The sequence below is a fragment of the Mus caroli genome, chromosome 11 (genome assembly GCF_900094665.2).
Source record: "Mus caroli chromosome 11, CAROLI_EIJ_v1.1, whole genome shotgun sequence".
Taxonomy (NCBI): domain Eukaryota; kingdom Metazoa; phylum Chordata; class Mammalia; order Rodentia; family Muridae; genus Mus; species Mus caroli.
In genome coordinates this window covers 74,478,725-74,489,965 of record NC_034580.1, presented here as the reverse complement: position 1 = coordinate 74,489,965, position 11,241 = coordinate 74,478,725, and the positions used below count along the sequence as shown (strand labels likewise).

Below are 11,241 nucleotides of genomic sequence, written 5' to 3'. Positions count from 1 at the left end.
TTTTTTTTTTGCCCCTTACCCAAACTAAGTACCTTAAAAATTAATCTATTTTGTGTGTATGAGTGTTTGCCTGCATATATCTCTCTGCATCACACGTGTGCCTGGTGTCCTCGGGAGCCAAAAGATCCCTTGGAACTGGAGTTACAGACAGTTATGACCCACCATGTGGGCTCTGGGGACTGAACCCTGGATCTCTAGAAGAACAGCCAGTGCTCTTAACCACTGTGCCACCACTCAGGCTTTATGAGAGTGCCGTGTAAGTGTGCAATTTTCTGTAGAACCACAATAAAGATAGAAGTCTTGATCTTCCCACATCTGGATGGAACTAATATTAGATATGCAACTATGAGAACATTTGTAGAGATCACAATATAACCTGGTTAGTCAGGAAAGGCAACAAATATTTAAAATAGACCAGAGTTACCTTAATAGAAACTTTGGTGTCCTTGTGAGCTAGCTTGAGAGCATTGTGGAAAACCTTTAGATCCTCTTCCAAAGCCAAGGTAGCAGCAGGGAGTTTCTGTTGCTCGTGCTCTACGTGTTCAGCCAGTTTGCCAGGACAGTCGATGAAAATGAGCCTTTTGCTGCCCTTGAGGCCAGTCAGCAGCCGCTCATGGTATTTGGTATACTCCCTGACCCAGGAGTTACAGTTATAGATATAGACTGCAGAGACGTTGTCATAGGCAAAGCCAGGAAAGACAACAAACCACTTAGAGAGGAAGTCTGTTTTAAAGCGATTGCTAGGCCCAGTATGGGTAAGGTCCACTACAATTTCATATGGCTTTGCATAATATGGCTTTAAAGTCAGCAAGACATGGTATATCAGCAGATCACCATTGATCTGGCCAGTTTTGAACCTAAGGAAGGCAACAAAAAAAGAATAGATTGTTAAAATGTTCTGAATGTACAGAATATAATTTTTTTTTGTTTTACCTTTACTAATTATGTGTGCATGTAGGTGTGAGCGTGTGCATGCATGTGGAAGCCAGAAGACAACACAGCATACCCATGGGGGTAAGAGTCAGTTCCCCTCGCTCCCTACCAGGTATGCTCTGGAGACTGGATTTAGGTTGTCAGGCTAGTAATGACAGCATCGTCACCTGTTGGGCCATCTCACTGACCCCTTTGAAAAATTTTATGGTTAATCTTCTCATATTTCTAATTCTGAGCTTAGCCTTTAATGCTGAGCCATCTCTCTGGTTCTGACTAATTTTCTAAAGAGAACAATGATATAAAACAAGTCTTCAAAGTATAGATTTTTTTTGTTTTATATTTTCCAGGCTTTAAGCAATAAGGATAAAGAGAGAAGAGACAAACTCCTTAAAATTTATAGCAATAGCAACAAATCTGCCTATCAAGAAAGAAGACAGTGAAAGATGCTGGGTACTCCTCAGAGAAGCCAGTGGCTGGAAAAGATGCTCAGAAGCTGAGGCCAATCCATGGAGCTGACCTTGAACAGAAAGAAGGTGGCTCAGCAATGAACAAAAAGACTCAAGTCAGGACAATGAAGCCAGAGGCTCAAATCCCAGGCTAAATCACAGTTTAAACTCTGGGGGTTTGAGAGCTTTTCTCCATGTTTGTAATCAAGAAAACACACAGCCCTGGGATTTGTTTGCTTGTTTATTATGTTTTGAAGACAGGATTTCTCTTTGTAGCTATGACTATGCTGGAATTCACTTTGTATACCAGGCTGATTGTAAACTCACAGAGATCCACCTCCCTCTGCCTCCCGAGTGCTGGGATTAAAGGGCTGCATCATCACTGCTCAGCCCAGGGATTATAAATGTATGTCTTGGGATAGGAAGGAAAAGCCTTCCTCAAAACCCAAAGAGAAGGAGCTGAGAAATGAAAAGACAGTCTGGAGTCTTGGCTATAATCTGAGTCATAGATAAAATTCTCCCCCATGGTTAGATTTATCCAGACTGTTCAGCTGTATAAGCTAATGTTCCATGTTTTGATTAAACCACATTAGGTCATACACCACGTCCACTTGGCTTGGGTCCTGGAAATCTGACTGGAGCAGTGAAGGAATCAAGAAAGGGCTGACACAAATGCACAAGCAGACAAGCTGGGGTGAGGTGGGCTGTGTGAACTCTGATGGTGCTGCACCAACTACTGCAGCAAGCCTAACCCTCAGGAAATGTATTAGGTACAGCGAGGCCACCTAGTCTTGACAGGAGACTTCTGTAAGTGAGCAGTCTCCAGCTTTACCGACCAGGGGGAAAGAGAGCTGCAATTGCTAATTTTGGCACACACTGGTCAACTGTTGGTAAACACTCATATTTGCACACCCTGCCAACATCCTAGGGACGAGAGGACGGCTCTGCAGTCCTTCCCAGCCCACCATGGGTGTATTGGGGTGTGTGTGAGAAGCTTTGCCACTGCCATGGACCTGAGGCCTTCAAACACCATTCATTCCTCAGGACTTGATTTGGTCCTTACACATTCACCCGCAGTTTCCTCGGCTTCCCCGAGGCACACTTGGCTTACAACTGAAAGAACACAAGTAGGCCCAGAAGGAAGCTCGGAAGAGTACTGTGCTTGACTAACTCAGGCCCACTGCTCCTTATGCTCCATTATCTCTGAGCTATGATAAGTATCTTCATGTAAAAACTTTGAATCTTGTTGAAAAATAAAATGACAAGTTAAATTATTTAAAAAATGAAACAAACAGTTTAAGATTAAAAAGAATAAATGGCCGGGCGTGGTGGCGCACGCCTTTAATCCCAGCACTTGGGAGGCAGAGGCAGAGGCAGGCGGATTTCTGAGTTCGAGGCCAGCCTGGTCTACAGAGTGAGTTCCAGGACAGCCAGGACTACACAGAGAAACCCTGTCTTGAAAAACCAAAAAAAAAAAAAGAAAAAAGAAAAAAAAAAAGAAAAAGAATAAATGATAAAAGACACACACCCCCCTCACCACTTGAGGCAGCTGGGAGAGCTGGTCATGACAGAGAGTAAACTGGCCCTGCCCCTCACCAGCTGCAGCACTTGGGAGAGCAGGCCCTGTACCCTGCCTGCTCAATATAGTAGAGCTGTCCGTCACAGAGTAGGCAGGCAAGGCCACCCTGAGGGGGCGAGAACTGACCTGACCCTTTGCTATCTGCAGCACTTGAGAGAATCTCCTGCTGTTTACATTCTAGGGGGAGTCAAGGGAAGCACCCTCCCTCCCTTGTCCCCCGAAGCACAGAGAGGAGAGGGGCCGAGGAAGTAGGTACCTCTCCCCCCCTTCCCCGTCACCCTCCCCCTTCCTCCCTTTCCCCATCCAGGGGCCATGTATTATTGTGAGCGAATAAACAGAGAGACGCTAAAAAAAAAAAAAAAAAAAAAAAAAGAGAGAGTGGGCCCCATGCCTCAACTGGGCAGCACAGTGGAGCTGACTCTGGAGGTGTGAGTACGGATAAGCCTCTCTGAGGGCTTGAGAGCAGGAGAACTGACCCTGCCTCTTGATGATGGCAGCATTAAGTGAGCTAGCTGCAGCAGTGCTAGAGAGCTTGCCCCCTGGTGGTGTGGATAAAGGAGACCTGGTGTGCTGACTAGCTTAGCTATCATCTAGGCTCAGATCCAGGGCTTTGAGTTGGCCTATCCCTAAATCTTTATTATCTGTGAACTGGTGGAGCTCATGAAAGGGACAATCTTGTTGGTCCAGACCTGAAGGATCTCCATGACAGAGAGCAACAATGGGATGTCTGGGAGGAGTCCCAATGAGAATCCAATACTGATGGTGTGACAGAAGCCAGGGACCTCAGAAAGAGACCAATGACTCATTGCAATGAACATTTGCAAGTGAAGATGTGTGAAGCACAGGGATATACTGTGGGACACACTGTGACATACTACAGCTTCCATGATGAGATGTTTTCTATGCTTCGTTTTGTTTATTTTATTTATTGTTTGTTTTTATTATCTTTGGGAGTGAGATTGCAAACGTGGAGAGCAAATACAAGGGCATGGGGAGATGGGACTGTGGGGTACATGATTTGAAACTCACAAACAGTCAATTAAAAATTTGAAAAAAGCCGGGCAGTGGTGGAGCATGCCTTTAATCCCAGCACTTGGGAGGCAGAGGCAGGCGGATTTCTGAGTTCAAGGCCAGCGTGGTCTACAGAGTGAGTTCCAGGGTAGCCAGGGCTATACAGAGAAACCTTGTCTCAAAAAACCAACCAACCAACCAACCAAATAAACAAACAAAAAGTTGAAAAAAGAAAAAGAAAATACACAGGTTGGCCATTCCTATTCTGAAAAACAATTTCTGAATGCCATCAGATGCCAGGGTGGACAATTCAAACCCAATGCTCAAACCATAGATACACTAAAGTGCAACTTTGCCTTCAGTTATATGTATAAGGTACATATGAAACAGACGAATTTTGTGTTTAGCATTCAGTATCCACCTAAAATCTCATTTTATGTGTATGTAAATGTGAATATTGCAAAATCTGAAGGAAATCTAAACCTGCAAATATTTGGATTTAAGCACTTTAGAAAATTCAGCCTGTACAAGAAAAACAACAGAGGGGAAAAAAACAGTGTGAAGTTCAAAAGAAGGTAAGACCAATGTGAAATTACCAATATTAGTGAAAACTATGTAGATATATTAAAAATCCAGTGTAGAATCTGATAGAAGGAAGTTTGAACTGAACAGAAAAGAGAAGTGGGGCTTGAGGAGAGGTGGAAAGGAAAGAGTGTGTTCTACACTAACTAGAGAATGAGGTCCACATAGGTGAGCTTACAGAGATGCAGATGGTAAACAAAGGAAGGCAACAGCCATGAGGGACAGAAAGGCCTCAGTGTTTGCCTGGGGGTGGATATTTGTCAAGCTCTGTGGACTGCCAGTGTCGGAGCCCACTATCCTGCTTGCTGGAAATAAACTGGCTGGTACCAGCACAGGCCTACTAATAAAAATGTATGTAGAGAGCATGACACTTTTGTTGTTTTAAAACAATATTCCCATTTATGCAAATATTTTGGAATCACTTTTGAAAATATAGGCAACTTTTTTGACTTTTAGTAAGAATCAAGGAGGCTGTGGTTTTGGTGGATGTACGAAAGTTTAGGTGCAATTCCTGGCACTCAGATGGATGTGGTGATAAAAGCCTGTGATCCCGGCACATGGGAGCAAGGCAAGATAAAGGCAAGGTCGTCCTTAGCTCCATACTGAGTTCTAGGCCAGTCTCAACTCCACGAGAAGCTGTTTTAGGCCTGCTCTTTACTGAAGGAAAATGGAGGAGCAGTGGATCTGGGAAAGAGGAGGCCTGGGGCAGACTGAGGAGAGGAGGGAGGAGAAGCTGTGGTTGGGATGGACTGTGAGAGGAGATTTAAAAAAAAGAAAAAGAAAAAGAAAAAGAAAGAGAAAAAGAAAACCAGCAAAACCCAAAAGTATTCAAAGCTACCATGGGCAACTTAATGAACCTGACTCAAAATAAAAAAAAGGGGAGGTCTGAGAGACTTGGCTCAGCAGGTGCTGGTCATGCAAACCTGGTGACATCAAAACCTACATAAAGATAGGCGTAGATAACTGCGATCAATCCCAGTGACACCATAAAAATAAATAAAAATTTAAATTATATAAATTAAAAGTGGTCATCTTTTTAAGGAAATGAGAAAGAGATTAGTGTGGTGCTCATTCAGAAAAAGGGAGGAGATGATCAAAGACAGTTAGAGATGTGTGACGTGTGTGGGGCTAGTGAGGGAACAAGCACCTCAGAAAACCTGAAGGAAGGATTGTAGTGTGACAGGATCAGAGGGGATCTGCTGTGACCCAGGCTTCGGTACGATCAGCAGAACCAAGGAGATCATCAGAGGAGTCTATCTGATTTCACACAAGACTGTGTAATCCATCCCAGACGAACGGACATGTCTAATCTGAGGCGATGACACAAACTGCACACACCACACCCTTCTCTGGTCCAAATTCTGCTCAGATCATTGCTGCAGTTCGCAGCTTGAAATGGCAGTGATGTGTGTGATCCTCCTAGCTGACAAACACCTCCACGGACTCCGTGATCTTCCTAGCTGACAAACACCTCCAAGGACCCCACATTTATGTTTTCAAATCAGTCTGTGATATAAAATTAGAAAAGTGATTTTAATGCCACACTAAAGATGCCATCATGTAATTTCCATTGAATAATACTAATTTCAAAAGCAGATAGTAGGCATAAATAAGCCATAGGTGGGAGAAAGAAGAGGGGAGGGGAAGGAAAGAGGAAAGCCCTCCCCATCCAGGGGGTGGAGACTGGCGCTACAAAGCCTCTTGTCATCGCACTGGCAGCTGGACAAGTGAGTCTTTGCTTTCGCCGTGACATGTATTTGAGTCGCAGCGGAAAGGAAATGTGTCATCTGTGGTTTGGTTTGAAGAGTGGAAAGCTAGCTGTACATATCCTCTTAAAACCCTGCAGATTTCAGTTTCACAGTCTCCAAGCTATTCTACTTAAAATCAGAAGAGCAGAACAGAGGTGGCTGACAAAGTGAAGGCTGGGCGAGAGCGCTGGAAGGTAGGTAGTACGTGCGGCTCTCTTATCCTTCCCACTTATCATTTTGTTCAGGTCAGTGGAGAGGAGGAAGTGCTTTTTCAAAGGCATATGCATATATCAACAATGTAGAATTGTTATGTGTTTTCTATCCACTATGAAAAATTAAATAAACAGCATAATCAATTAGATCTAGGAAAACTTATAATTATTAATATGGAATTTAAATCAGGATGAGGAAGGTCTTGAGTTTGTACTCAAATGAGTTGAAAAGCTTTGAGTTGTTGTTGTTGTTTTGTTTTTAAATTAAGGAAATACATTCTCATTACTGCAGCTTAGGAATGACCTATCTGACTAAAAATAATGAGACAAAACCAAAACCAGAAAATCAAAACTTTGCTAAGCCAACCTGGCCTCTGGGGCATAAAATAGAGATGTAGGAACAGTCTCTGTTCTCAGGCAGTCGTGAGCAGAGAGTCTGATGCTGCCAACAGCTTGTTTACTAGGGCATGACAGCACATCTGGCTGAAGACAACCAACAGCAGATCTATTATGTTGTCCTGTGGCACATGGCTACCTTGTACAACACTGTGATGTATACAGCACTGTGAATGAACTAATGTGATTAAAATCACCTACATGAAGTCATTTTAACACTGACTGCATAAGTCTACTCTGGTAGGAAAGGATGGACACTTCTTACTAAATCAATTTAAAGTGCTTTTTTTTTTTTTTTTTTTTTTTTTGAGTGTGACTGACTTATAAAGTATCCCGAGAATCCTACCATTCAACTTGAAGACTGAAGCTGAATACTATCACACAAAAGTCAGTGCAGTTTATCTTTAAGCATCTACCAACAGTCATAATCTCAATAGTGATCTGGGTCCCAGAACACTGGGGGGTTTTCCCCTCTCCACTCTTCGTATAAGATATTAATCAAAATGTAGTTTCTAACAAGCATCATTTACTATATGCTATTTTTGACTGTGCAACTTAGCATATCTCATCTGTTAATCTCAACTTCTGTGTTTTATTAGCATTCCGATATTGTCGAATGCCAAAGATTATACCATAGTAAACCTCCCTGGCTCAAGTGTGACCACCAGGGTGGTATCTGTACTACTTAGGAGTAGTTTAGAGACAGAATCTTAGGCCCTAACCTAGACCTGAAAAAAAACCTCCTCCACATAGTCAAGTTTGAAAGTAACAGCTATAAAACAATCTTAACAAGACAACTACACTCACTGAGTCTTAGAACAGTCTAGAGTTTGCTTAGGCTCCTCTCATTTACGCTCTGAATAAAATACTTTTCAGGGGTTACTCTGGAGAACAGGTAGAGTACTATAAACGCCTCACCTGGCCCTGGCTACCCACCTTTGATCCCAGAACTCAGGAGGCAGAGGTAGGCTGACGTTTTAAAGAGAAGAAAGAAACAACTCATTTCTCTAAAGGTGTAGGCAAATGTCTCTTGCTAGGTTAGCTGTACTTGGGGCAGACATGACACCCCCAGAGAGACCTCTAAGCAGATAGCTGATAACAAGAGCTAAGAACAGAATTTTGTCCTGGCACTGGCTTCTAGGAAGTTCTGAGCCCCAAACTAAACTTTGTTTAAACTAAACTAAATTTTTGGGAGGAGGGGTGGGACGAGGGCTGAGCATGTGCAACCACAAGGCTGCCCCCTGACTGCCAAGTCTCAGCCTTCTAATGTTAAGGTGAGCTGCTCACAGTCAATCACTGTGTTCTTGGGCCCCAGGAGCCTGATGAGTGATTCCTTTTAATTTTTCTCTATAATTTCTTTTGTAGATTTCTGTTAAAATAAGGGAGAAAAAGATGTCAGTTACAAACTGACAATAAGGGTGGCCACCTTTATATACCTCTTGAGAGCAAAGAAGTCTTTTGTTTTCCCGGGTTCTGGTTGAGAGAAGCACTGTGCCTCTGCTAGTGGAAAGCCACAGCCACCACAGCAGCAGAGGTGGAGTCAGCGGTCCTCACAGAGTTGTATCCTAGGACCAGAGTCCTCAAGCTGCTTAGCATCATGCTGGACAGGACAAATGCACTTCACATTCTCATTTGACGCACACTTGCTCTCAGGCTCCACCAACCTCCACCCTCCCTCTCCCACAAAAAAAGCCACTTGTGATAGCTTTTAAAACTTGAAATGAAACTTTCAAGGCCATGTTCTCCTTTCCTTCAAGATGAGGCTGTGCTTGTCAGAGGGTGGCACTTCAGTGAGAAGGAGCCTTCAAAGAGGAAGCACAGCACAAAAGCAGAAGCATCGGACTCCAAGCCCAGGTCCAGGGCACTCCCTTAAAAGGAGAATTTGTAGAGCTATGGTGCAAGGTTAAACATGGCCAACAGATTTGTAATGCTAACTTACAGCATTACAGAATGTACAACAAAAGTTTTCATTTTTTATGTACAATCTAAGAACAGAAATGAAAATTCAGTTAACAACAAATTCAGTAACAAATTCAGTTGAGAAGAATCCAATAACAAAAGGTAGGCATGGATCTCTGGCGTCCTTGTGCTATCTCAAGTGCAGCCTGTTAACCACAATTACTCCACGTGCCAGACACTGTTCTTCCACAAACTAACAACTGATATTGCTGTCCCAACAGATAGCAGTGGACCTGTTGGTATGGAGCACAAAGGACAGTACCTGCATCTTGTTTTCCTGATGACAACAGTGTGGGCCTCGTCTCCTGGAACAAGACCAAACTACACACACCTGTGGGCTAGCAGTGTCACTGCCTCGGGTCCCAGTAATCAGAATGGCTCCAGCAGACATCCGAGTGACAATAACACAAACTTTGTCACTCTTGCCATGGGTCACAAGGTGAGCACCACAGACAAGCCTGCATCATCTCCCACTGTGCCTTTAGCTTCCACATCTACACCTGAGTCCTCCACGCCCCGTGCCTTCAAAAACAGTTCTCCAACAGCAGAGATCAAAAGTCAGGGGGAAACGTTTAAAAAGGAAGTCTGTGAGAACACCAGCAATGCTGCCATGCTAATTTGCTTAATTGTAATTGCAGTGCTTTTCCTTATCTGTACCTTTCTATTTCTATCAACTGTGGTTCTGGCAAACAAAGTCTCATCTCTCAAAAGGTCAAAGCAAGTAGGCAAGCGCCAGCCGCGGAGCAACGGTGACTTTCTGGCAAGTAGTGGGCTCTGGACTGCTGAGTCGGACACTTGGAAAAGAGCAAAGGAGCTCACAGGCTCCAACCTCCTGCTGCAATCTCCTGGTGTGCTTACAGCCGCCAGGGAGAAAAAGCACGAAGAAGGAACTGAAAAACTCAACTAGGCCGCGGGTTGGAAAGGGAAATGCAAAGCAGCAATGAGGAAGGCGGAGTTAAAAATAAAGCTGGCTGGTGGTATTTCCCATCCACGTTTGCTCAGATGATCCAAAGTCTGACATGCTCTTTGTTTAGCATCAAACAGACCAGAAATGGAGACGTATGCTTGCTCAAGGTTTATGTCTGTTTCGTACTTCATATTTTTAAGAAAGTAAATAAAACAACAGCAGCTAAAGAAACTAACAGAAATAACATGAGGTAATTAAACATTCCTGTTCAGCAGTGAATGACCTCTGTCTGAATGTACTTGAACTTGGAAGAGTTAGTTCTATTAAGCCCTTAGAGCCAAGCAGATGTCAAATTCCTAATGTGTAGAATTCAACTATGTAATGCAATGGTACATTCTCACTGGATGAGATAGAACTTGTACCAGTTGCTATCTTAGTACAGCTAATATTAGGCTACATCTTTTTACCTTTACATATGGCACAAGACAAGACTGCTTTTCTATTATACATAACACATTAAAACTTAATTTTGTACAATAAATGAAAACAGACTTTAGAACAAAGCTGTCTATGTATCTTTCATTTATGTTGTTTTAGAATATGTTATAAAAATAAGAAAAACAACACAACCAAAATAGATCAGATTCACTCCCACAACAGAAGGCTATGAATAAATATAAAAATGTTTTAATGTTCAAGAATAACATCTAAAGGGACTGGAGAGATGGTTCAGAAGAGAGGAGAGCACTGACTGTTCTTCAAGAGGACCCTGGTTCTATTCTCAGCACTCACACAAGCCTCAGAGCTGGCTGCAACTCCTGTTCCAAGGGCTCTTGGCTTCCTTGGGAACCAGGCATACACATGGTATACAAACATAAATGCATATACTATTCCCAACATTTTGGAAGCTCAAATCAAGAGGTTCTGAGGTTAGCCTCGCCTACACATTGAGAGCCTGTCTTAAGCATTAACAACAAAACAGAACAAATGCCTTAAAGCTGGTTCATGTTGAGTCTAAGGATGCTGAGTAACTTATAAATGATCAACTTCCACTTTTACTCTCCAGAGCAGCATGAATAAGAGAGTGAAGTATGTGTGTGTATACATTTGTGAGTACAGGTGCTCACAGAATCTAGTTTATTCAGTATCACTCTAGAGCTGGAGTTACAGGTGATGATGAACCACCTAATGTGAGTACTGGGAACTAAATCTGGGTCTTTGTAAGAGCAGGATGTTCCTTTTTTTTTTTTTTTAAATCTACCTACCTATCTATCTACCTACCTACCTACCTACCTACCTATCTATCTACCTACTTACCTACCTATCTGTTATCCAGCATTCTGCCTGCATGTATGCCTGTAGGCCAGAAGAAGTCACTAGATCTCATTACAGATGGTTAGGAGCTACTATATGGTTGGTTGCTGGGAACTGAACTCAAGACCTCTGGTCGTGCTCTTAACCTCTGAGC

At 43.0% G+C, this 11,241-nt stretch overlaps 2 protein-coding genes across 7 annotated transcripts in view; one reads left to right on the top strand and one right to left on the bottom strand.

The window, feature by feature from the left end:
* The window catches only part of Nf1 (neurofibromin 1), a 248,756-nt gene that overhangs the window by 40,825 nt on the left and 196,690 nt on the right, over positions 1-11,241 (bottom strand). For all 6 annotated transcript variants that reach the window (XM_029483492.1, XM_029483494.1, XM_029483490.1 and 3 more), the window contains one exon: positions 425-857. In XM_029483492.1, the coding sequence (XP_029339352.1) occupies positions 425-857 (433 nt within the window). The remainder of the gene's footprint in view (positions 1-424; positions 858-11,241) is intronic.
* On the top strand, positions 6,253-10,336 carry Evi2a (ecotropic viral integration site 2A). The gene is made up of 2 exons (XM_021176620.2): positions 6,253-6,493; positions 9,088-10,336. Exon 2 carries the CDS (start codon positions 9,108-9,110, stop codon positions 9,771-9,773), a length of 666 nt encoding a protein of 221 aa, XP_021032279.1. The 5' UTR covers positions 6,253-6,493; positions 9,088-9,107; the 3' UTR covers positions 9,774-10,336.